Consider the following 25,721-nt stretch of genomic DNA (forward strand, 5'->3'; position numbering starts at 1 on the left):
TGCAGGCATCCGATAGCTTCTGCAGCTTTAATTTAAAATAATCCCAGGCCTCCTCTACCTTTAAACCCATAAATTCTTCAGTCCAATCCACTTCCCTAACTAATTTCCTTAATTTTTGAAAGTCAGCCCTTTTGAAATCAAAAACCTTAGTTGCAGATTTATTTTTGTTAATCCTTCCATTCAGTTTGAACTGAATTAGCTCATGATCACTTGAGCCAAGATTATCCCCTACAACCATTTCCTCTATGAGGTCCTCATTACTCACCAAGACCAAATCTAAAATAGCATCCCCTCTAGTCGGTTCAGCAACTACTTGCTGAAGGAATCCATCAGCTATCGCATCTAGGAAAATCTGAGCCCTATTATTATTACTAGCACTCGTCCTCCAGTCTATATCTGGGAAGTTAAAGTCTCCCATGATCACACAGTTTCCATTAGTATTTACTTTATTAAAAACATTAAAAAGGGCTCTATCCATATCCAAATTAGATCCCGGCGGTCTATAGCACACCCCAAGCACTATCCCACTATCATAAATCGTTTCAACTCTGATTTTTTTAAATATGACTTGCAATTAGGATGCCAGAAGTCCAGTAACTTGAGAATTATATGCTGAAAGTCACAAAAAGCAAAGGTAGAGGGCATTCAGGATGTAATTTGTTTTAAACTTTGCATTCTCATATCTCACTAAAGTCCCGGTCATCAGTTTTGACTTCATTTGATGCCCCAATGCATATAAGTCTGCAGGTGAAGTTATATCTGCTATAGAATAAGGAGACAGTCTAGGAAATAAACTGTTCTTATATTGTATTGCATAGTTTTGCAAAGGTTCTCTTAATGCAGTTTACACCCTATGGAATAAAAGATATTTAAAAAGAAACTGCAGTCTACAAACGTATTGGGGCCTTTTGTTTTTTTAAGTACTGAATGGACCACCCCACGCTCTCTAGTGGATTCCAGTATGGGGTTAATGTCACCATGTTGGTATTGGGCCATGGAGCAAGGGCTGGCAGTCATACAAAATTGTGGGTGTTTGTTAAATCTGTTTGCAGATCACCTTCACTTATACTAAAAGACAACAACATTGATTTTTTGCTCATCTTGTTTTAAAGGGCAAGGTGAGATATTTAAAAGTTTGTCGTATTAATGGTTGGTTCTTTTATAGTTTTTGGTTTATAAATAGTGATTCTCTTGAAAGAAAAAACAAATGAGGGACAATAACTAAAATGTGAAGGTATTGTTGTTGCTTACATTTTGCCAAAAAAGACTACATTGTGCAGTTTGACATATAATTTACAGTTGTGTGTTTTTCTCTTTTAACAAAAATTTTCATGGATTTCAAGAGGTATTTTTTTTAGCCCACATTAAAATTGTATTTATCCTTTATAGGAAAAATTAAATGTTTTTTTCACTGTTTTCAGAACTGTTCGTCAGATGGCACAGGAGCAATTCTTTTTAATGGCTACCAGGTGTTGTATGGGACAGAGACCTCTGCTTTTCTTCATTACACTGCTGTTTACTGTGTTAGGGGTAAGGCATTTGAAATTAACACTTCCATTATTCTAGTACAGTTTGATGTTCTATAAGAAATGAGTGATAAGATAAAAAATAATTTCAATTAAGAGTACCTTACTACCATGTATAATGCACTTGAATTTACATGTTTTGAACGTTTTTTCTTTAATTATGCTGCTATGGCTCTTGTGTTGCAATGCGTTGTAGGATAATTCCAATTTGATAGCAGTAAAAATGGTCTCTTACGCAAATACTAAAAGTATATTTTTTAAAATGTAACTATTTTAAAAGTGAATGGCAAAACTTCTTTTGAAAGGTTTATTCCTTAGCAAATTAGATAAATATGCATAAATTATGAATAAATTTGTTTTTAAGCTACATATTTGTGAAGCAGTTCATCCTTCATTTTCAGTACCTGTCAGGACGTTCAAACTCAGTGTACTTCTGGCTCTGTATTAAACGTTTTATCTCCTCAGTTGATCTTTACAAGTTCGTGAAAGAAGCTGCTTTTCAAGTATTTAGTTCAAAAATAAATTGTCATTTTTAAGTTTACACACAACTGTTAATCTCTTCAAATACTAAACTTTTTCATTTTATTTTTCTATTACAATTCTATTCAGCTTAGGAAAAAATTGTCTGGGTTTAGTGGCTCTAAATAAAAAAGGCATTTATAAATTTATTTATTTATATTTGTGTTAGAGTACTGCAAGAGAGAGAGCTAAGCATTCAGGAGACTACTTCACCCTATTAAGACACCTTCTTAACTACGCTTACAACAGTAATATTAATGTGCCCAATGCTGAAGTTCTTCTTAATAATGAAATAGACTGGCTTAAAAGGATTAGGGTAAGTTGTAATATCAGGTGAATTATAGAGATTGGTCTTCCAAAAATTCAGATTAAAGTTTGGTTGTAAATTTCACAAAAGATACATAATTTCAAGCCTTCTAACTTTTTTTAAAATATTAGGATGAAGTGAAAAGAACAGGAGAAACAGGTGTGGAAGAGACAATCTTGGAAGGCCACCTTGGAGTAACAAAAGAGTTGTTGGCATTCCAAACTCCTGAAAAGAAATATCATATTGGTTGTGAAAAGGGAGGTGCTAATCTCATTAAAGTAAGTTACAGTTTGTATTATATGTTAATTTTGAATATCGCTACTTTGAAACCAGTAAAAAAAAAAAATGTGGAGAAACTTTTTGTTTTACAGAATGGAACCAGAAAAGTGCCTCATTCCATGAAGCATTTTTTGTTTGTAAAGCAAATGGTTCTACTTGGAATTTATTAAACTTTTCAAAGTATAATGGACATGTTGGTCTATTAAGAATACTTAGCGTTTACATTGCCTTTTACATCTTCAGACCACCGTTTTTTGATTTGTTACAACTTAGTGAGATAACTTTATACGTAAGGCCCCACTTATAATATTGCAGAAATTGCAGATTCCACAATATTTGGCTTCCACCACAATTTTGATAGCGGGAGTCCCACCATGCTTGAGGCTGACCATGGGAGCCCCCACTGTCAGCTCCGGGCAACCAACAGCAGAAGCAGCCCCGTGTTCCTACTCTCAGCCTGGGCGGCCAACAGCAGAAAATCACAGAAAAGTAATAACGGACTTTATTACCGCAAATAATTTCCATTATTACTTTTCTGCAATTTTCTATGGCTTGTTCAGAATTCAGCCGCAATTTTTTGAAAATCTTCCCACAGTTCAAGTAGGGCCTTACTTATATTCTGCTTTGCAGCTGGGGAAACTGAAGCAACAAGTTAGCTTGACAAACTATGCATAGTGAGACAGATACAGAGCACAGAGATTCTTTCCTTTCATGTCCCAAATTCAGTCTGTTAGCTCTTGCTAATTAATTTGTTATTCTTTTGTGTTCAAGTTTATGTACAACTCCATCATGTCTGAATAGTTAATCAAGTGTTTTCTGTGCATGAGTAGGGTGATAGCTCTGAGCTTTGAAGCTCTCTTGTTGAGAACACAAAGCAACAGCTAGAATAGTACTTTCCAAAGGTGATACACTAATTTAGCAAGATTTGTCACTGATCCAGATTGACTAGAGATTTACAATTGAATTCTAAAAAGAGTTAACTTGAAGATAGAATATTTCCAAAAAAATAAGACTACCACTTTAAATTTTTTAAGCTCTTCTTTATTATAGAATGAAATACATTTTAGCTTATCTATATTCTTTTCAGTCATCTCTCTCATAAATGTAAAGCTTTCCAGACTGTTGAAAAATACTTCAGTTTTTTAATAGTAACGGGTAACAACTTTTCTGTTTTTCAGGAATTGATAGATGACTTCATCTTTCCAGCTTCCAATGTATATTTACAATACATGAGAAATGGAGAACTGCCTGCTGAGCAAGCCATACCAGTCTGTAGCTCACCAGCTACCATTAATGCTGGTTTTGAGTTGCTAGTTGCACTAGCAGTGGGGTGTGTCCGAAACCTCAAACAAATAGTAGACACCTTGACTGAAATGTATTACATAGGTACAGCAATAACTAGTATGTAGTATTTTTAACCATCTATTTTCTAATTATTTAATCTATGTATTATAATGTGTGTAAGTGTTTCCTCCCACTTATACGAGTAACTTGTGGTGTCAACTGATTTTGATGCTAATTACACCCCTTCACATACACACCGATTAAAAGAATCTTTAACTTTAAGTTTGTAAAGTCAGTCACTCCAAAGTTAGGGAATACCAGTGTTAAGGTTGCTTCTGCAGCCTTACTTTGGCCCCATGGTTTGTATGCATTATGATCGTCTTTAATAACTTGATCACATCCCAGTCTCCTTGCCCAGACTGTCCCAGTTTCTTTTCCACCCCCATACTCCCTGTCTCCCTCCCTGAACTCCTTGCCCTATCTGTGTCCTTCATCCCCTGTCTACTTGTCTCAGTCAGTCCCAGTTCTTCCAGCTCCTCCTCAGATTTGTCTCCCATCACCTTTTTCTACTCCTTAGTCCATCTTCTTGATTAGACAGTTGCAGTCATGACACATCCCAATCCCTAGCCTCCAGTGTTAGTCTCTGCCACAGCCTCCTTTTCTCAGTTTACCTCCACCCACACGCTCCCCCACAGGTCTGCTTCTTGTTTCTTTTGCGTTTGAATCTGGCAGCTTCCTCCTCTGTGCTGCCTGGGTCCAGCAGGAGGGTCATTGAGGGTCTACACTGCAATGTAAGCCCAATATAAAATACATTGTATTTTAACTAGGTTAAGAATTTTTTGACCCATGCTCAAACCAAGGGCTCTGGCATCCATAATGCAAACCTGAGTCAAAGTAACCATATCCCAGAATCCCTAGGCTTCCCATGGTGCACCTCCACCCACTCCATGTGGCTGCTCTAGCCCTAGGACCATAAAGTGCTGTGGGAAAACTTTACTGCCCACCCTGAACATTACCAGGAAGCAGCTTGCTTTGCAAAAGGTTTGATCTGTTTTCTCTGCATTGCAAAACCAGGAGGCTCTCTGATAGTGTGCTTGCAAATAGGTGATCAGACCAGAATGGGTTAACACTGACCTGGATTTCTGCAGTTTGCAGAGGGATTGTGGCTTCCATTTTCAATAGAGTGGGTTCCAGATTGTTGGGATAGAGAGGACTAAGTTGTCCCGTGGAATTGTGGGATACTTCCAGATGACTCCCGGGACCTGAGTCAAGTGGGGCTGCATCTACACTGCAAAGCAGTAGGACTTGAAACCTGGGTCCCAGCTTGACTCAGACTTGGACACTCCAGCCCTGCAGGATCCTGGGACTGTGCATTAGAGCCCTGGGTTAGCACAATTACAGTATAGACACAAGGGAGGCTAGCCTTGAGTCCAGGCTCAAGCAGGGGCTGATGTTGCAGTATAGACATACCCTGAGAGCACAGGAGACCATCTCCCTTCTCTCAGTTCCGGTGCCCAGACCCAGCAGAGTTGCAGGGAAAGTCCTGAAGACCCTTGGGCTGTAGCATGCCCAGTGCAGATGGAATCTTCAGGGAATTTAGTTACTATAGTCTAAAGTCTACTGAGCATATGCAAACAGTGATTTTTTCAAAGGCTTATAACTTTTCTCCAAATTTGGATGGATTTTCATAGGAATGGCAAAGGCATGGGAGCCTAAGTATGTTATATACACAATGGATCACAAGCTTATGGGGAACAAATTTATAGGTCACTTTCAAATCAGAGTTGCTTGCATTACAATGTTGCTGGGACATCACTAGGTTGGTCTGTTGGTCACTGATTTTAGCTTACTTGGTGACAGTAAAAGACTAGTTGAGAGTCTGGGGGTGTGGATGCAAGGAATAGTTCAAGTGCTTGTTCCTATGTGTATTCCACACATGGCATGCATGCACTTCATGCACCTGAGACCAAAGACTTCTAGCAAGTACTCTGTTAGTCTGGGCCTCTGCCCAGTTGCTCCCTCGTGTTCTTTACTGAGAGCATAAGGAGCGGAGCAGACCAACACCGCTCAAGTTCCTTCTTATTGCCTCATGGCCTGAGTCAGAATCCTGTGTCTGAAGCTATCCTTGCATAGTCTTTCAAAACCTGTAAATATAATTGTATATAGTTTTAGTATTCATAGTGTTTAAGCATTTTAGTATTTTTATAGTCTAGTTTAGTTTAGTTTGTCCCCATCTTGGGGATCTTCTTCTTGTGGAAAAGGACTGTGCTTAGAGTCCTAGGGTTTAAGAGCTGTCCTCTTCTCGGTCAGTGATGAACACCAGTGTTTCCTTTACAGTCTTGGGGAGGCTAATATCTCTGCTAAGGTCAGCAGCTGCCACTCTCCCTCTCCAAACCTATGAGGGACAAGAGCTCTGACTGAAGAAGTACCTCATGGGGAAAGCCATGGGACCCCACGTGGATCCAGGCCAGGGAAACCGTCTTGCTCACAAATCGATACCATTGTAAAACACCATCCCTTCAAGCACAAGCTCAGAAGCAGAGGCCAGATCTGCTAAGCCCAGGGAATCACTACGTCTGGGCTTTTGATGAGACTAAAGGGCACACTAATATACTCAAGAACAGATCCCCTTCCAGGTCTTCTCCTAAAAGAAAGGATCCCTCTTCTACTCTGTCCAAGTTGGGCAAGTCCTCATGATTGGGTCCTAAGGACCTATGATCATCTAAACCTCCAAATTATGAGGATAAGGTGCAAAGGAGAATGGTACCAATGGATCCCATTATAGTAATCCAGCTCTTGAGCCAAAGGATCAACACCTGCTGACACCAACTAGGAACTCCAGATAGGACTCCTCTTACATGGTATTGTCTTGTCCCCAGAAGGACCCACAGACCACCATGACCATGGATATGCTGCATATAACCATCGGGACACTTCACTCTCCAGGATGGACTGAAACCTGTACCTTTTCAGAGGATATTTTCACCCTTCCTTATCCTCAATTGCCTCTCCCTTCGGGTCTGGTTCTCCTGAGTGACATCTCCACACTGGAGGAGGAACTACCTTAAGGAGAAAAGGATACTCCATGTCCTGTCCACAAGTTGGAACATTCACTCACTAGTACCAACAGCATTGCTGTTGGAACCAGAACTGACCTTTTAGTTGGCTGGCTCAGATGTTCTACATAAGCCATTGCTGCCACAGAAGGAGACTAGTCTGGACAGAGACTCTAGGAGGTCTTGGATCCATCCTCCACTCAGATATGACTACCCATGGGACCAGTGGTACCCAGTGTCTTGGGGTCCCCCCAATGGGTTGATCCTTCATACTGGCCATATTGATGCCCATAAGATCCCTACATTAGACACCCCAGATTAGTACATGGATACTGCTGGCCTTCCTCCTCTAGCTAATGTCAGTATACAAGAAATCGAACCAGATTCACCAATACCAATGATTCTGATGGTGTCACCTTCCTCATCTGATGAGGCAATTACCTCATCCTTGCCATCCCCACCTGACTACCATGGGCAACATCAAAAGCTCCTGCAGAAGGTGCGGAGTGAGATCCAGATTCCATTTGACAATTTGCAGCCCTCTGAATCCTGGTCAGGTGACCCACCCAGCAAACAAGGCCATTGTGGAACCAGCCAGGATAGTTTAGCATACTCCTTCTTCCTAATTTCCCATCCCAAAAATGGCTGAGAGGCAATATTTTGTACCAGCTAAAGGGACGGAGTTTCTGTTTACTCCCGCTGCCCACAACTCCCTAGTAGTACAAGCAGCCACTAAGACATCCATGCTTATAGCACTGCAAGGCAATCCTTGCAGACAAGGGTGCTTAAATACCTTGACCCTCTAGAGAAAGGAGGTATTTTTATCCACCAGCCTTCTGTTCAAAATTGCTAACTATGAGTCTCTATTGGCAAAAAATGTTTTCACAAACACTTGAAGTTCAAAGACAAACTCCCTCAGGAGGACCAGAGCCCAATTTCAAGTCCTCATCGATGAAGGTAAACTGATGGCTAAGACCTCCCTTCAGGGTGCAGTGGTCATGGCTAATACTGCATCTAGAGGTATAGCTACAGCTGTAGTGATGAGGCGTGAACCTTGGCTCCACTTCTTGGGGTTCCTTAGGGAAGTCCAGAATACCATTGAGGACTTGCCCTTTGAGGACCCTAATCTATTAAATGAAAAGACTGATTAATCTTTATGCTTGCTGAGGACTCCAGGACAACTCTCCACTCCTTGAGTATTTATACCCTGGCCCCAAAGAGAAAACACCATAAACCAAGTGTACAAGCTAAGACCTTTCCCTTAGGTGTTCTACAACCAGTCCCTTACAAACTTCTGTGCAAACTTCAGAGGGCGTAAAGGCCTATATATGCAGCTTTCTCCACCACAGCTACATCCATTCAACCTCCATCCACCAACCAGGTTACTTTTGATGGGATGCTTGAGAACCATGTACCCTTATTGATATCACTCCCTTCTGCCCCCCAAACCTTTGGTCGACTCACCCTTTTCACCCACAACTGAAGGGGAATAACAGGTCACAGGTGGGTACTAGAGATCATTCCGTCCAACTGCACTATCGAGTCTCTTCCCCCTCTTCAGGGACCATGCCCTTGCTGACCCTTTTTCAGGGACCATGCTCACAAGGAAATCCTCTGTCAGGAGGTGGACTGTCTTCTACAGCGAAGAGCTGTAGAGCAGTATATCTGCAAAGAAAGAAAGAAACCAATTAGGAAAACACGTAGACTGTTTGTCACGATAGCAGAGCGATCATGGGGACAAGCATTATTGGATCAGAGACTCTAAGTAGATGTCCAGCTGTATCATTCTTTATCATCAGTGTGTAATTCTTCCCCTGGAAAGGGTGAGGGCCCGTTCCACTAGAGCACAGGCAACCTCTGTAGCATCTCTTTGAACATTTGTAAATCTGCAACTTGGAGTTCCATCCATACCTTAACATTATGCCTTAGTCCAGACCTCTTCTGCAGATCCACCTGTTGGGACAGCAGTATTACAGACATCTGTACCAATTGCATCCTTGCTCCCTGCTCCTGATTATGTACTGCTTACCAATTTCCCACATGTGAAAATACACATAGAAACCAGCTCTCAAAGAAGAAATGGAGATTACTTACTTGAAACTGGATCTGCTTAGGCATGTGTGGTCCTTATCTATATTCCACTGCCCGCTTTCCTTCCCCTTAGCTTTGAATCGTATCTGATTCATGGTAAGAGAAGGAATTGGAGAGGCATCGGTCCGCACCATCCTTTATTCCTTTGGTGCAGAGCATGAGGGAAGCAACTGTTCAGGGGTGGACCAGTGCACTCTACTTGCTAGAAATCTCCAGTCTTGGACACATGGAGCGAACTCACATATGGAATACAGATAGGGACCACACATCTTGAAGAACCTCCAGTTGTAAGTAACACCCATTTTCAGAGAAAACCCAACCGTAAGCCATATTGATATCTTTATGTGAAATTGCTTTCAACTGTGAAGTAAAATGTGTGGCATAAATAAACATGATGTAGAATAAGAGATTTAAGAGGAGTATAGTCTGACTAGAGAAGTATTCTTCTAAGACATTTATTTACTTTTAATAAGGAAACAAGTTACAGAGCCAAACTGGTGCAGTATTCTGAACTCTGATTCCTTGTCATTGCTAGTGGATTTTGAATTCTTCAACTTAAGTGTCTTTAAAAGGCAAATCACTGGTCTCAAGGGAATAAGTACTTCTGCTGCTAATTTGGCACTAGCTATAGTTATTTTTAAGTTGGTTATATAAGATAGTGTACTTAAAGGTTGCACTTAAACTGTCATTAGCAACAAATGCGGGCATCAATTTTAGAGGTTTTTAACTATTTTCTGTTTGAAGGTTTGGTAAGTTAAACTTCGTTTAATATAACGTTGTGAACAAATAGTAATTTCAGTTTTATGGAATTGCCTTGATTATCATAATAGATATTGTTTTATAATAAAATAATTTTAAAATCAATTTTGGTTATTCTCTTGTAGCTTGTGAAGCGCTTACAGAATGGGAATATTTGCCACCTGTTGGGCCTCGGCCATCAAAGGGATTTGTAGGATTAAAAAATGCTGGTGCTACTTGTTACATGAATTCTGTCATTCAGCAGCTATACATGATTCCAGCTATCAGAAATGGTATTCTTGCAATTGAAGGCACAGGCAGTGACGTAGATGATGATATGTCTGGGGATGAGAAGCAGGACAATGAGGTAATTGTATAGAACTTGCTGGTCATCTGTTTTAATATGTTTAAGTCATAACTTTTTTCATCAGATAGAATTTTATTTTAATGGGTTTTCCTTACATTTCTAGCAACAAAACTGTAACCTAATATTTCTTATTTGGAAATGTTATCGACTAGAGTAGAAGGTCCAAAAGATTAAAGGTCAGGCTTGCTTTTTCCCCTTTATTTTTTCTCCCTCAGATGGAATACATGATTGAAAATGTCATCTACAATGTCGATTAAACAGTCTACATGTAGCATGTATAAAAATAAGTTAAAATAGAGGTAACAATACATAACTTTTTTTCCGATAATCGTTCTGTAAACTAAGAGTGCACCATACTGTACATGTTGCCTTGTTGCTAGTTTTAGTTCTCCTATATTCTGCTTCTATTCATTATGTTAATGAAGATTACATGACTGTGTTTTTGATTGATAGAGCAATGTAGATCCTCGGGATGATGTGTTTGGTTATCCACATCAATATGAAGATAAACCAGTGTTAAGTAAAACAGAAGATAGAAAAGAATACAATATTGGAGTTCTGAGACATCTCCAAGTCATCTTTGGTCATTTAGCAGCTTCCAGACTACAGTACTACGTACCAAGAGGGTTTTGGAAACAATTCAGGTAAATAGAGAACGGGTTTTTACTATTGATTTCTGGTCACTGAGACTATTAAAATATAATAGAAGTCAGTGATATGAAAAAAGTATTAGACATAAACAGTTTGTATAAATTTAAAGATTCATGTGGTTTTATATGTGCTATTTAGAATGGTGAAAAAGTAAGCTGAATTGAGCAGAAGTAACAGCGACATCTTTGAACTCTAGCAATTTTTGAGACTTATCAGCCAGATATTAGGTTATATGTGAAAGGGAATGTTTAGTTTTTGTGCCAGTTGATGCACAACACCATAAGCAATCAGTTAACTATGCTCAGTAAAAGTGAATAGAGGTATTATAATTTCAGTGTATTTTTCTCTCCTCCAAAAATACCCCCAAAACATTTTCTTTTTTCTTTTTAGACTTTGGGGTGAACCTGTTAATCTCCGTGAACAACATGATGCTTTAGAATTTTTTAATTCCTTGGTGGACAGTCTAGATGAAGCTTTAAAAGCTTTGGGGCATCCAGCCATGTTAAGTAAGGTTTTGGGAGGGTCCTTCGCTGATCAGAAGATTTGTCAAGGATGCCCACATAGGTAAGTGTTTCGTTTCACCTTTTTCACAGTAAAACATTCTACATTTTTGAGAGAAGATGGTTACAAAAATGTTGTAAAGCAAATAAACTGCCTTATAAAAGTTTTTCTGTTAGAAGAAGCGTACGTTGGAAAACCCCATTAATATTGAGGATATATTTTGCCTTTAACGGAATTTGCTATCGTGTTTGGCCAAAGTCTTAACATTATTTACAATGTGTTAGTGTTTCTGTTGGTCTTATTGCTCCCCACTATCAACTGTGTTCAAAAATTTCTAAATCACTCTGTGTGTGTGTGTGTGTGTGTGTGTGTGTGAGAACACAAACCATCTGTACTAGAACAGAGGTGCCTAGGACCAAATGCACTTTGCAAAGTCCTAAAACATGTCCCACTGCTGTTTTCACGCTACAACAACATGATGAAGACCCAGTTGACCATATTGCAAGTTTATTTCTGTTCAGTTCAAGCACCAAGCTATTTCCATTAAATAAAAAAGGTGCGAATTAAATCAGATATTATAGTAGTATACAATTATTTCTTATTTAAAATAACGTATACTTAAATATATTTATGAAAGGGGCAACTGTCTCCTAAATTGCCAGTGTATCTGTGTCCTAAAATTTTGTGTACTCTTTTATTGAGAAATATAACTTTATTGGAAACAAACAGAAAAGGCAGATTTGGTCAATAATGATCCAGTTGGATTTTATTATGATTGTTTTGTTGACCCCAGTTGAATTACTGGGCACGCACTGTAACCACTTCAAGAAATAATGTTAAGAGAAGTAAGTACCTGCTAGCTATGAGTTTAATATGTCTCTTTTGCTAGAAGAAAGCAAAAATACTGCAAGTTGCTAAAAACATTGGATTTTTTTAATTTAAAAAAAAGTGTTCCTTCCCCATACGAAAAGGCCAAATGTGTGTAAAATGACAGAGATGTGTAATAACCAGGGTGTTTCTCAAAGTTCAGGAACTTGTGTGGTTGTATGTTTACTTCTTGGCCTTTGAAAATATTTGGTTTAGCTGGCTTATGGGTTTGTTTCTACCAGACTTATGTAACAGTATCTATTAGCAAAAAGGATGGCCCTGGAAGAATGGTGTCTTGGGAGGAGGAGGAGGCTGGTGGTAAATAGAGTGAGAGAGATGGCAGGGAAGTAAAAGTTCCAAATTCATGAGTGTTATATAGGTGGTGTCACTGAATGTTTTGAAGGAATGGATTCAAAATAATAGTAATTTTATCATAGAAGCCTAGAATAGAGGAGAGTATACAACAGCTTACAAGTTAGAGAAAAAGATTCTTTACATTTGTGTAGAACAGGCAGAACCCTTTTGATCTATTCAGTTTCCTTTCATTTGATAAATACCAATAAGGTCAGCTACTGTCCAGGATATGTCCTAATTGATTGTCTCCATATATTGCTGCTTCATTGCTCTGATTTGTTAATTTGAAGGTCACATCAGAACGCATTAAGTCAAAGACATGCCAGAAAGTGTCAAGTGATTTGTAAAGTCTATCTTGTAGATTTTCAGATAGGAAGCTAAATATACCCTCCTAGGGTGGCTGTTTGAAGCCATCACTTTAGCTCTAATATAAAGTACTTACTATAGTTTATCAAGTTGGGAAAGCCTAACTCCAGATAATAAAAGGTCAACTATGGAAAAAATTACAGCTGGAAATTGGGTTATAAAAGTACAATCTTCTGTCAGTGCACGCTTGTCCACTCATTTCTTGAGAGTTAAGCAAGTCTGTCAAGATACCTTAGATGGTTAAAAGATGGTTTCAGTGAGGTGCTGAAAAATGCATGTAATGAATAATCCTAAAGATAAACATCTGCCACCTTTTTTGAAGTTTAGGAAAATTAAGTAATTTCTATGAGCTTCTTAAAATAAGTGCCTTGAGGACAAAGATTGAAAAGTGCATAATTAATAGAAAATACTATAATATTATCAGAATAAGATCATTGAAAGTAAAGTGAATGGGTAAATTAATATATAATACAATAATACATTCCCACTTGAATTTTCTTGAAGCTCTAAGGTTAACAGCAGATTAGATCATTTGTAGATTAGAGGAGCTCTTCAGTCATAACCTATTTGTGTTTCGGGGTATGTGTACACAGTAAAATCTGTGTACAGGATAGCCTACCTAAACTAGTGTGAATCCAACTAGTGCAGGTAACAGTAGTGAAGACAGTGCAGCGCAAGCTTCAGCAAATGTACTACATACCTGGCATGGACCCTAAATGCATACTCAGCTTACTAGCCTACACTGATATCTTGAAAGAAGTAGGATTACTATTAATGGAAGAAATAGAAAAATTTCCAAAAATACTTTTAAAAAGTTGTAATGTAATAGAACAATTCAGGTGATGGTCTCTAATTTTTACCATTTGTTTTTGATTATAAAACATACAAAACTTACTTTTGGGTATATTATAGTTGATTACTGAACTGCAAAAGATTTTTCTAAAATTAAAAAGTTGTTTGAGAGCCCCAAAAATGGGAGAATATCTAGCTGTTAAAATATAGTAGTGTTATTACATGTTTTAACAAAAATTGGAAAGAGCTGTTCAGGATGCTGAGAATCCTGAGATCCAGACTTTTTCTCTGAGTGATATTACAAAGACCAAAAGATAGTTACAGTGATTTTTTTTACTCATAAGTGTTGTTTTTGGGGAAGGGTTATGAATTTTCTCATGTTCCAGATATATGGCTCGTCTAAACACAGTTGCACTGCTTTAACAAAAGTTGCAATTTTAAACTGATTTAAACTGGGTTAAACCAGGGTTGTTTAAGTTAGATCAGATTTACACTAAATCAGAATAAGGGTTGTCCATGCAGGGGTTTGCACTAGTTTAACTAAACTAGTGCAAGTCAGTGTGCAGACAAACCCTTTCCTTAAAGTTAAAGGACTGTGTGTATGAAGTTTCAACAAAACCAGATGATAGTTTTGAGCTCATATGAATAAGATTCAAGATTGTTTTGTTTTGCTGCCCAACTGAGTGACCATGCAGCATCTGGGTTCTTCATTCTCGTTTTTTACTTATATACATTAATGTATATTTGGATCATTGGAATGCATCATTTTTCATGCTTATATAACTCAAAAATAGATTTTTTTTTTTTTTACATTTTCTTGGAGCTTTAATTTGAGACTAAGCATTAAGAATTTCATTCCAAAAAGATTTTGTGTGAATAGAACAGCTCTTTCAGCCTGTATTTATGGTAGGTACAACATCAGTCCCTCTCTGGAAGAGGAAACAGGAGTCGTCTGCTCGTTTTCCTCAGGGTCTCATAATTGTCTCAGATTTTGTTAAAACACAGGTCTGACATGTTTAAAGAGATACATATATTTGCTGCTTTTAGGACCCAATCAAGCAAAACTGCTGCTAGTCAGGGAATTCACTGCGGTAAATAGAACTGTTAAAATAAATGGTACTATTCAAAGTAGTAAACATCTCACCTAGTAGTGTGTTTACAGTACTGAGCCTATAGGAGTGTACAAGTGATTTAAAGCTTTGCAGCTCACTAATTAAATGACCACAGTTCTATTCTTACTAAAAAAGGGGATTTTAAAAAATTGTTTTATCCTTAACTTAGCAAGAGACAGTTACATGTAATTTTTCTTACGTTGTTTCTTACCTATAATTAAAGGGATATCAGCTTAAAATGTATGCATAGGTTTGACAGAATTTCTATTTAATTTTTATAGTTTTGACAGATATCAATGTTTTTAATATTTTTATTTTTATCAAAATCTTCACAGTTGTTGGAAATTATGGTGGAGAGTCAGGCCATAATGTAGTAACAGTAGATGTTGTGATTCAAAAAGTTAAAATTTTACAACAGTTAAAACACAAATTGTTAACATCACATCAAAATATACAAAGTAAATATCTTTAAATCATACCTTAAGTTCTCAAGAGCATTTTTCTTACTTTGCCTATCTGTCCAGTTTGCTTATTATTAGTGGCATTATTTTTCATCTGTTTGTATGTGCGCAGTGAAATAGATGTTTACCCACATTTACCAGTAAAAATCCAATTATTCTTAGCCTGTGTATGCACTTTCAAACATGTGAGCTAAAAGTAGTTTCAGGTACTATACCTGCCTCTGACTGCCCCTACCAGTTTTGTGGTTTTACAGTTGCATTTTCCTCTCTCTAAAATATTTTTCTGTTCTGTTGCTGTGCCAGAGTCCTGCTCAGCAGGAGAGACTGAGTGACTGTACAAAGGAACCAGTGAAACTGACTATACGTTGTGTAGTCAAACACTCTACACAGAAAAAAGTATAATCTGATGTGTTACTTATTAAAAAAAAAAATGCACCTATTACTATAACTGAGCAGCTATTAAGATTGAGACCCACTGTTTTAACAGATTGTTTTTCTAAGTGCTCTAAAATCTCTCTGCTTGCTTGGATTGTTTTGAAATTTGCCATGCCTCATGAGTGTCCGGGGTAGGATTAGTGGTTGAAATTTGAGCAAGAGGTTCATAGTAACACCTCTGCTAATCTGCTCCAACTAATCATGCCACCATTCAATACAGCTACACCTAACACACTGAACGCAGCTGGAGTGCACACAGATAAGTGCTGCAATTCAAATCTGCAATGCAACACAAACAGTAGCATATTGTTTTAGTCATTCTTCATGTCTGCTTATTGTGGTACCATCTTTATTGATTCATTCCAAGTGGCTGTTAGCTTTAGGGGATGGAGTTGAGTTTTCTGTAGCAAATATTTATTTTTGTAAACCCTTTATCCTTTGCTTGGACTATCAATCACCTGGTGGAGGGGTGTGGTTTGAGAAGGAGTTCATGTTGAAGCTTAATACAAACCTATTATACTTTATTTTTGAAACAGGCTGATGTGTTCAAAGATTTACCATTTTGAATTAGCACTTAAGAGGAAGTAATTTCAACTGTCATCTTTGATAGTCGAAGCAGTGACTTTACATACATACATTTATATAATAAAGAATGGCTTCTTATTTTAGTGTGTCACTGTTGTAATCAAATGTCTAACCAAACATTTTGTGCTAGAATGTTTTGCAAACCATGTAAAATTGCCCAATGAACACGTTTGTATCTCCCCCTTTCCCTCTCCCCCTTCCCCCCCACCAATCATATCTGTAGGTACGAGTGCGAGGAATCCTTTACAACTCTGAATGTAGATATTAGAAATCACCAAAACCTGCTTGATTCTTTGGAACAATATGTCAAAGGAGACTTATTGGAAGGTGCAAATGCATATCATTGTGAAAAATGCAACAAAAAGGTAATGATCCTTTTTGTGATTTATTTTTGTGCAAGTTTGTTACTGGTTTAACAAAGTTTTAGCTTGTTTTTAGCATAATATATTTAAATTTGATTATTTTTTAGCACATAATTTATCAGTCTGTGGTTGGGTGAGGCAGTTTCACTGTGAATATTTCTAGGAAACCGTCATTTATTTAAATAAGACTTCAGAATTTGTGTCAGGAATCCAGATCTCAAATGACCAACCTGCTTCTCTCCTATATCTAAAGTTACTGCAACCCTGTTTTTTAGTGTTGCATTTTTTTGAAAGTGTGTATCTGCTTATGGAAAAGTGGATTTGTAAGCAAACCTTTCAGAAGTAACTTGGAAATTTGTTTGAAATGTATAACAGATAGCTTAACAGTGGCCTAAACAGGTCAGATGATATCATGGTGATGTAGGCTGTAGAGAACTGCTACTGTTTTAATAGTTAGCAATAATTCAATGAGATGTTAACAATATTATTTTACTTCCAAGTCCATTGCGTGCTTATTGTATGAAATTTGAAATGCTATTTACACTATGTTGTTTGCTTTGCAGCCAAGATGCTATTGATGCTGAAGTTGCTCAGTATATTATTGATAAACATTGACAGTATTTATTAAATGGGTTTTTCATCATTAGACCTTAAATTTTGTGTTGAGTGATGATGAAAATTTAAGAATCAATATCTGTTAGTATACTGTTTGATTGTTTTTTTAGGTTGATACAGTGAAACGCTTGTTGATTAAGAAGTTGCCTCCAGTTCTTGCTATCCAGTTAAAACGATTTGACTATGACTGGGAAAGGGAATGTGCAATCAAGTTCAATGATTATTTTGAATTTCCACGGGAGCTGGACATGGAGCCTTATACAGTGGCAGGTGTAGCTAAATTGGAAGGAGATGATGTAAATCCTGAAAATCAGTTGATACAAAATGAACAGCCGGAAAATGAGCACTCTGGGAGCACTAAATACAGGCTAGTTGGTGTATTAGTACACAGTGGTCAGGCCAGTGGTGGACATTATTACTCTTACATTATCCAGAGAAATGGTGGAGATGGTGAGAAAAATCGATGGTATAAATTTGATGATGGAGATGTAACAGAGTGTAAAATGGATGATGATGAAGAAATGAAAAATCAGTGTTTTGGTGGAGAGTACATGGGGGAGGTGTTTGATCATATGATGAAGCGCATGTCCTACAGACGCCAGAAGAGGTGGTGGAATGCTTACATTCTTTTTTATGAACGTATGGACACAATGGATAAAGACAATGAACTAATAAAATATATTTCAGAACTAGCTATGACCACTAAACCCCACCAGATTAAAATGCCATCCGCCATTGAGCGAAGTGTACGGAAACAGAATGTGCAATTCATGCATAACCGTATGCAGTACAGTCTAGAATATTTCCAGTTTATAAAGAAATTGCTTACTTGTAACAGTGTCTACTTAAATCCTCCTCCAGGTTAGTATTTGAAAGTTTATTATCTATTGTTCTTATAGAAAATTAGTCTCTGTTGCCAGGAAAGATTTTATGATCTTTGTTTAGAATTCTTGAGTCCTATCAAAAGTTAATATATTGCATTTCGTTTTGAACATTTTTTTTCCTAATGGGTACTGCTTTCCTTTAAGGTTACCTGCACCATTAGAATAATTTTTCTGATTTTCATTTTAAAAAGGATTTATTACCTTATTTTTTATCTATTATGTTAAACTGTGTTTCAAAAATCACTAAAATAATTCTTATGGATACCAGATGTATTAAATTTCTATAATACTGTTGACATTTTTTTCCTGCCATCGTTTCTTGAAGTCTTACTTGTTTGTTGAAGTTTCTTACCTTTTGTTTAAGAGTATGTTACTAAAGGCAAAAGTAATTAGCAGCAGCTGCTTTGGTTGATTAACTCCATCACTCAGCTGTGACCTAACCAAATTTTCAAGGTTAGATCTAATTTTTCAGAAGTGACTAATATCTCAAGTTGGGCACACAGATTTACCTGAAAGCGGCTTATGTTTTTCAGAGTGGAAACTGAGCACTTTCTGAAAATTGTGCCTCTTTAAGGTATCTCAAGTTAACCCATAATTACTGTTCACTTTTGAAAGATTAGGCCTTAATCAGTAATGAGAGGTTCTGGACGTTATGTTAGATTCTGTTTTGACCAGGTTTATGCTACCAAACAAGAACGTTAGTTAGTCTTTTTGCCAATTGTAGGTAAAATTATTTGTTTTTTATTTTGTCTACACTTCTTTAGGACAAGATCACCTGTTGCCTGAAGCAGAAGAAATAACTATGATCAGTATTCAGCTAGCTGCTAGATTTCTGTTCACCACAGGATTTCACACAAAGAAAATAGTCCGTGGCCCTGCCAGTGATTGGTATATTTGTCTTTAACAATGACTGTACCATTTTGACAGTTTGGTTTCCTTTAAGAAATTCAGGTTGTGTAAAAATAGGGTTAAAGCTGTTTGAGGTATTCATTCCATGTCTATTTCAAATGTGTATGTGGAGATGAGAGCTAAATCTGGATGGGGAAGTACAGGGGAGATATTGAGCTCTAAATTGAAGTGAGGGCTAGCCTCCTTTTGATGTATATGATGATTGTGCAGGAATAAGCTATACTATAGTAACGGTTGTGTTACAGAATTCATGTTTAACAGTACTTCCTTTAAAAATCTCCATTGCAATGGCACAACCCAAAACATAGAATATAATCTCTGAGCGCTGTTTGAATGTCTCATGGTGGTTTGATGAAAAATGACTTGGTGCGAAGAATTGCAAGAGTTTACAATCACCACGTTTGGCAGTTTTCCGCTGGATTGTCTGTTTTCTTTTTTACCCTTTTGCAAGAAATCTGATACTCTGGGACACACACACATATCACCCCCATTTTAAAAATACATTAGCTGAGAGTTTATGCAACTTCACTGCCTAAACAAAGAGCCCAGGTCTGAAACATGAGAAACCTGTCTTAGGCTCTGTACCATACTGTCTTTCAAAACGGCTAACCCATACTGGTTTAGTCAATCTCTAACCACCATAAACCCCACACTTCTTCCAGAGCTGGGAACAGAATCAGCAGTACTCAATTGCTGACTCGTAAATAGTTGTGTAACACTCTGGGAAGGTGTTAAACCCTCTTCCAGTGATTGGTCTAGAAAGGAGCGAGCGTTTACGCCTGTAGCTCAAGTAGGAAGGGTCTAAGCTAGGAATCTGATGATCAAAACATTTCATAACCTACTGCTGATCTGTGTGTGGGGGTAGTACAACTGCATGTGATTCACACAATCAGAAGACCTTTTTAAAGCAGGTTTTGTACTTAGAAACTACGATAAACTGTAAATTATGGTGTGAATCACCAAAATACACATTTCATATTTGTCTTGGCCCACCTGGTGCTTGTGTAATCCATTGATCAGTTATGCTCCTCCCCCTCCCCCCGCCCCCCCCCACCCCCCGTGCCTAATCCACAGAGGAATTGAGTCTGCAATGACTCTCAGCTTGGGAGCCTACATTAGAGTGCAAATTTGATGAAGTTGGGGTACGTATTGCTTTTTGGCATATGTTGGAGATGGAAATGAAAACCTTCTGGCTTAATATTTAATTCTAATTTCAGTACTTTCATTTTAAATAATTTGTATGAAAGAAAACCACAGTATGGTCCTTTTTACTGTTTAGTGAACAAAACAGTTAAGACAGCTCTAGTCAGGATAAGTAATCACATTTTCTGTGGAGATGTGACAGATGATCAAAAAGACCTATGTTTGAACAGAAATCTGCTTTTTCCTCAATTTCTAAAGGAATGGGTGGTTAAGACAGCAAATGGAAGACATTTATGCTATAGAAAATGAGGGTTGCATCTTGTAAATATGTTGTTGTTATTTTAATGTTGATGTTAATATCACAGTTGTAATGTATCTTCTCTGTTTCAGGTATGATGCGTTATGCATCCTCCTTCGTCACAGCAAGAATGTACGCTTTTGGTTTGCACACAACGTCCTTTTTAATGTTTCAAACCGCTTTTCTGAGTATCTTTTGGAATGCCCTAGTGCTGAAGTGAGGGGTGCATTTGCAAAGCTTATAGTATTTATTGCACATTTTTCATTGCAAGACGGACCATGTCCTTCACCTTTTGCCTCTCCTGGACCGTCTAGTCAGGTATTTACACAGTTTTCAGTCTAAACACCTACTTATTTGTTTTGCAACTTACTTAAATGCTCATTTGGAACAAGTGGCAGCATCAAAGCTGCAAACTTTGGACAATTGTTTATAAACAAATATTTGTTTATAATTTCTTACAAATCATTTGGTTTTAATGGAGGTGAGCCTCAGGTTTTTCATTCACACTCCTGCAACACTAGAGGCACCAAAAATCATGATTTCAATATAGTTCAAAAGAAAAAAAAAGTTTACTATGTTTTTTTAATCTGGTCAGTCTGAATGCGTAAAACTGTTGCAATGTTGTAGTTGTTAAAATTCCAGAAACAAACCTTCAGTAGGCTTTATTAATTTTCAATTTGTATTCTTCAGAAAGTGGTAAATGGTGTAAAATCTAGCAATACAGCATCTGTGATGATGAAGATGAAGCTGGGCATGTTTCAATCACTGATAGTTTTACTTCATTTGGCAGCTCAAATTTTGCTATATAATCCTTGTTTGGTCTCCTTTTATAGTCTCCACAGGTGGATTTGATGTATCAGCTATGCACTTAGACCCAGCAGCTGTTTTTATATTAAAAGCTGAATGAAAACTTCTGCATCTGCATTATTTATTGCACTGTTGTAATAAATAATGATGTACTATCCCCTGGTCCCTCAGTCATTTTTTCTGTTCAAGTGTATCTAGTCTGAAAAATGGGGCAGCTCCAAGTTCCTTTGTAATGTAAATAGATGGATCGGCTGCTGGGATTTTTGAGCCTACTACCTCCCCTCTTCCTTAGCAGCCCAGCTGTTTCAACCATTCTGTTGTCTACCTTTGCAGAAAGCAGATTTGATTAAAAAAAAAAAAGGTGTGGGGGGTGAGGAAGGTGGAGGGTAGTGGTTGTAGATCTTTCTGGAAATCAGTGCAGACACATTTTGTGTGTCCTTGTTTGTGTTTGTGTCACAAACACAAACATAATGTGGGAATGTCCTCTGATTCTGAATTCTGCTACCGGCTACTGAGTGCAGTTCTCCAGAACCTCTTACAGTTCCTCACTTAGTGGTCTCCTGCTCTTAGTTTTGAGAACTGCTATATATGACCCCTCCACTGTGGGATGTCAGCTGGAGTCTGAAGCCAGGACCTTCAGAATCAAAAGCACAGGCTTCTGTTATGTGAAATAGGGAGTTGCAAATAGTAGGCTCTTTTCTGTAGCCCAGTGTCTCCCACAATTCAGATAGATACGGGCTGTTCCCGTCCTGTCTGCAGTTTCTGGAGGTATTTCAAAGCTGTAGCACAGCCTGTGCTAGCCATGCCTGCTTCTCTGGCCTTCTGTGTACTGCCAGATCGTCTCCCTCCACTTCAGCAGTCACATGGTGGTTCACTTTGCTCCTGACTTTTCTTTGTTAACTTATTATTTTATCTGTTTTTTTCATGTATTAGGGAACAGGGTTTCTATCTCTCCCTTTCCTAGATCTGCTATTTAGCAGTGAGATGGTCTCAACCACCCAGAGCCAGCACTATAGTGCCCCTCGGTGCCCAATGTCCCGGCATGGCAGAGCTACTGAGCTAAATCCAAGCGATATGCTATTTGTGAGACAGCTTTTGCAGGCTCTTTGGAGGGTCAGTTATGCCCTGTTTTTTCTCAACCAACCAACCAACCTTTGCACTGCTAGGGCACGGGACTCTGAATCGGACAGGCATGTTAGGTCCTTCTGCCCCAAGAAGTTGCAATTCCAGCATAAAAAATCCTGATTTGGCAACACAGAGAGGGAAAGATTCCAAGGTTGAGGAGAAGTTTATCTGGCCAAGCCAGGGGGTAAATCCCAGGGCCGCCCAGAGGGGGGGACAATTTGCCCGAGGGCTCCTCCGAGAGTTTTCAGGGGCCCCCGGAGAATTTTCGGCGGCACTTCGGCAGCGGGTCCTTCAGTGCCGCCGAACTCACCCGGAGTGAAGGCCCCACCGCTGCTTCTTCCGCTCCGGGTCTTTGGCAGCAAAGTTCGGCGGCGGGGGTCCCTCTGCACCATGTCTTTGGTGAAGTGCCCCGAAGACCTGGAGCGGAAGGACCCCCGCCGCTGAAGACCCCAGGCCCCCTGAATCCTCTGGGCGGCCCTGGTAAATCCTGGGGAAGAACAGGACCGGACGGAAAAAACCCTTAAGGATTTACAGATTTCCACTCCCCCTAGACCTAAAATGCAGTGTAAGTTCTCTGTTCCTCTTCTTCCCAGTTTGAATTGGGGAACTCCAGCAATGAAATCCCATCCCCTTGGCAGAGGGAGTGGGACTCCGCAGGGGAGGACACTGCGGGAGACATATCCAGAGGGCTCAAGGCACTGCATAAAGCTAGCTACAGAAAGGTGGTAGTGCTTACTGAGCAGGCAGAGGGACAAGCCTAAAAGTAAATAACCTGCCTTCTAAATCCTCACCTGAGACACTAGTCCCATCTCACCCATTTTTGGAGGATGTGATCAGAGAGGAGTGGAAAACCCCTCATAAGGGTAAAAGCATAAGCAGGCATGTACTTAGGTATTACAAGTTGCAATAGCCAAAAAATGTTACAGATATACCAAAGATTGATGCAGCAGTGGCATCTCTCGCAAAGATATGGTAATTTCATCTGAATGAGATTTCTTTACCAAAAATCCAGCTAATAGAAAGGTGAAAGCCACCTGCAGAAGGGGCTTCATCAGCCACCCTTAGAGCATCCTGGCGGCTACATGCTTTCCAAGAGCCACAACGTTTTAGTTGGTTGACCTTAAGGCCACGAAAGACAGACACCATCCTGACTTTTGGTCTACATGTAAGAAAATTTTCACTAGCAACAGCCTTCGTGGCAAGTGCCTCAATGGATACAATGAGATTTTCAGTCAGGGCCATAGTATCCACCTCAGCAGCCGGATGTCACATCTGGCTTTGTCCCTGGAAGGTTGATGTTCACTCTAAACAAATTGTATGCTCATCTAAATTCCCAGGCTCTCTCCTTTTTGGGAAAAACTAGTGTCAGAAGGCATAGCCAAACCAAAACACTTTCGCCCCTCCTAACCCAATAGTCTGAGGGACAACAAAACCCAGCAACAGACAAAAATGCTGCTTTTGTCCATCCTCCTCACAAAGGAATCAAATGAAAGACAATGGGTATATCAGGGCAGAAACCCTGGATGAAGGTGGAAGATCCAGAAGTGGATCCACCCATTCTGAGTCCACTATGAGAACAAACGTGCCTCCACCCAGACCTGAATCTAGCTGGCAGAATTTCCCACTTCTCAGAGAATGGCCTTGATCGACCACAGACAAGTGGGTGAGAGAGGTAGCTGTGGTATCAACCACTGGGCACCTTCCCATCAAAGTAACTGTACTGGGATCCTTGGCAGGCCCAAAGGTAACAGGCCTCCATCTCTACGGTGGCCTACCAGTAGCCAAGGAAGTACCCTCCTTCAGCTGCTGCCTCAAGGGCCTCTGAACCCCCTGAGCAGGCAAGGGAGGAACTGGAGGCCCAAGTTGTGGAGGAAATCACTTCTCAAGCCCACTTCTCGTTGTTGTCGTCTGATGTGAGACAGTGATGCCCTCTTCGCCATCTATGGCTGATAACTTTAAACTATTCCAAGACTTGGCACAGAGGGTGGCAGGAGCACTACAAATACCTCTGCAAGGGGTGACTGAGTTGCACCAGAAGCTGGTGGACATTTTACATTCCTCCACCTCTTCCAGAGTGGCCCTCTCTATTAATGAGACTCTACTGGACCCCGCCAAGATAATATGGCAGACTCCTGCATCTGTCCCACCAACTTGCAAGTGGGAGAAATATTACTTGTTTGGAAGGAGGAAGGGAGGAAGAAATGGATCAAGTATACATCCCAGATGATCTCCAGCACCGATTTGTCGGAGGTTATTCATTCCCAGGTGCTGCAGAATGGAGGGAGATGGTTCCCTAAGGGATGGAATTTTGGGATTCAAGTGCAAGAAATATTATGTGCCAGCGAAAGACACAGGAATTTGTTTTCACACCCACCTCCCAATTCTAATATTGTGGATGCAGTTATTTCTAAGGGCCGCCAACACCAGTTTGTCAACCCTTTATGACGGTAACTGGAAGCGCCTTGACCTTTTTTGCAGGAACTCCTTGGCCACCCTCCAGTTCCTAGTAGCGAATTGTCATACCTTGTTGGCTAAATATGACTGTCAAAACTATGCCAAGTTTAGTTTCATCTCTACTGCTATTGTAGTGAGACAGTCTTCGTGGCTTCATCTGTCTGGCTTCTCAAAGGAGGTCCAATTGACTGTGGAGTCCCATCCCTTTGATGGGACAAAAATATTTACAGAGATGACCCATGCCTCCCTTCACACATTAAAAGATTCCAGGGCCACCCTTTGATCCCTCAGGATCTGTACTCCCGGATACAAAAGAAAATGTAGTCCTCCATTCATCACAATATTCATCTCAATATTCACAGAGATCATATGAACCCAAAAGGAAGAAGCCCAGGTTCCCTAGACAGAAAACATCAGGATCTCAGCAAACTTCCTCTCAACCCTCTACCTTGAAAAGACAGTTTTGACGGGTTGGTTGAGGTGTTTATAGAACACTCTTCTAACTGCTGCATCACTCTGGAAAATTCCATCCCTTAGGGAACCATCTCCCTCCATTGTGCAGCACCTGGGAATGAATAATCTCCGACAAATCGGTGCTGGAGATCATCTGGGATGTATACTTGATCCATTTCTTCCTCCCTTCCTCCTTCCAAACACCCTTCACTGTCCCTCTTCAATGAGCCAGTGCCCATACATCTAAGGGGTGGAGGTTTCTATTCTTGTTACTACTTGATACTGAAGAAAAAAGGGGGTTGGAGACCCATATTGGACCTCCGAGCCCTCAACAAATTTATCAAGGCTCAGAAGTTCAGGATGGTCATGTTATCAAAGAT

General features: G+C 39.3%; 1 protein-coding gene across 4 annotated transcripts in view; it reads left to right on the forward strand.

The window, feature by feature from the left end:
- USP9X (ubiquitin specific peptidase 9 X-linked) overlaps nucleotides 1–25,721 on the forward strand; it is a 209,910-nt gene that overhangs the window by 152,446 nt on the left and 31,743 nt on the right. For 3 of the 4 annotated variants that reach the window (XM_077817422.1, XM_077817413.1, XM_077817442.1), the window contains 11 exons: nucleotides 1,422–1,530; nucleotides 2,215–2,361; nucleotides 2,484–2,630; nucleotides 3,810–4,032; nucleotides 9,947–10,167; nucleotides 10,621–10,811; nucleotides 11,209–11,382; nucleotides 16,515–16,656; nucleotides 17,379–18,129; nucleotides 18,917–19,040; nucleotides 20,595–20,820. In XM_077817422.1, coding sequence (XP_077673548.1) covers nucleotides 1,422–1,530; nucleotides 2,215–2,361; nucleotides 2,484–2,630; nucleotides 3,810–4,032; nucleotides 9,947–10,167; nucleotides 10,621–10,811; nucleotides 11,209–11,382; nucleotides 16,515–16,656; nucleotides 17,379–18,129; nucleotides 18,917–19,040; nucleotides 20,595–20,820 — 2,455 coding nt within the window. The remainder of the gene's footprint in view (nucleotides 1–1,421; nucleotides 1,531–2,214; nucleotides 2,362–2,483; nucleotides 2,631–3,809; nucleotides 4,033–9,946; nucleotides 10,168–10,620; nucleotides 10,812–11,208; nucleotides 11,383–16,514; nucleotides 16,657–17,378; nucleotides 18,130–18,916; nucleotides 19,041–20,594; nucleotides 20,821–25,721) is intronic. The other variant, XM_077817431.1, reaches the window with a different exon arrangement.

This window comes from Eretmochelys imbricata, chromosome 1 (genome assembly GCF_965152235.1).
Source record: "Eretmochelys imbricata isolate rEreImb1 chromosome 1, rEreImb1.hap1, whole genome shotgun sequence".
Lineage (NCBI taxonomy): Eukaryota > Metazoa > Chordata > Testudines > Cheloniidae > Eretmochelys > Eretmochelys imbricata.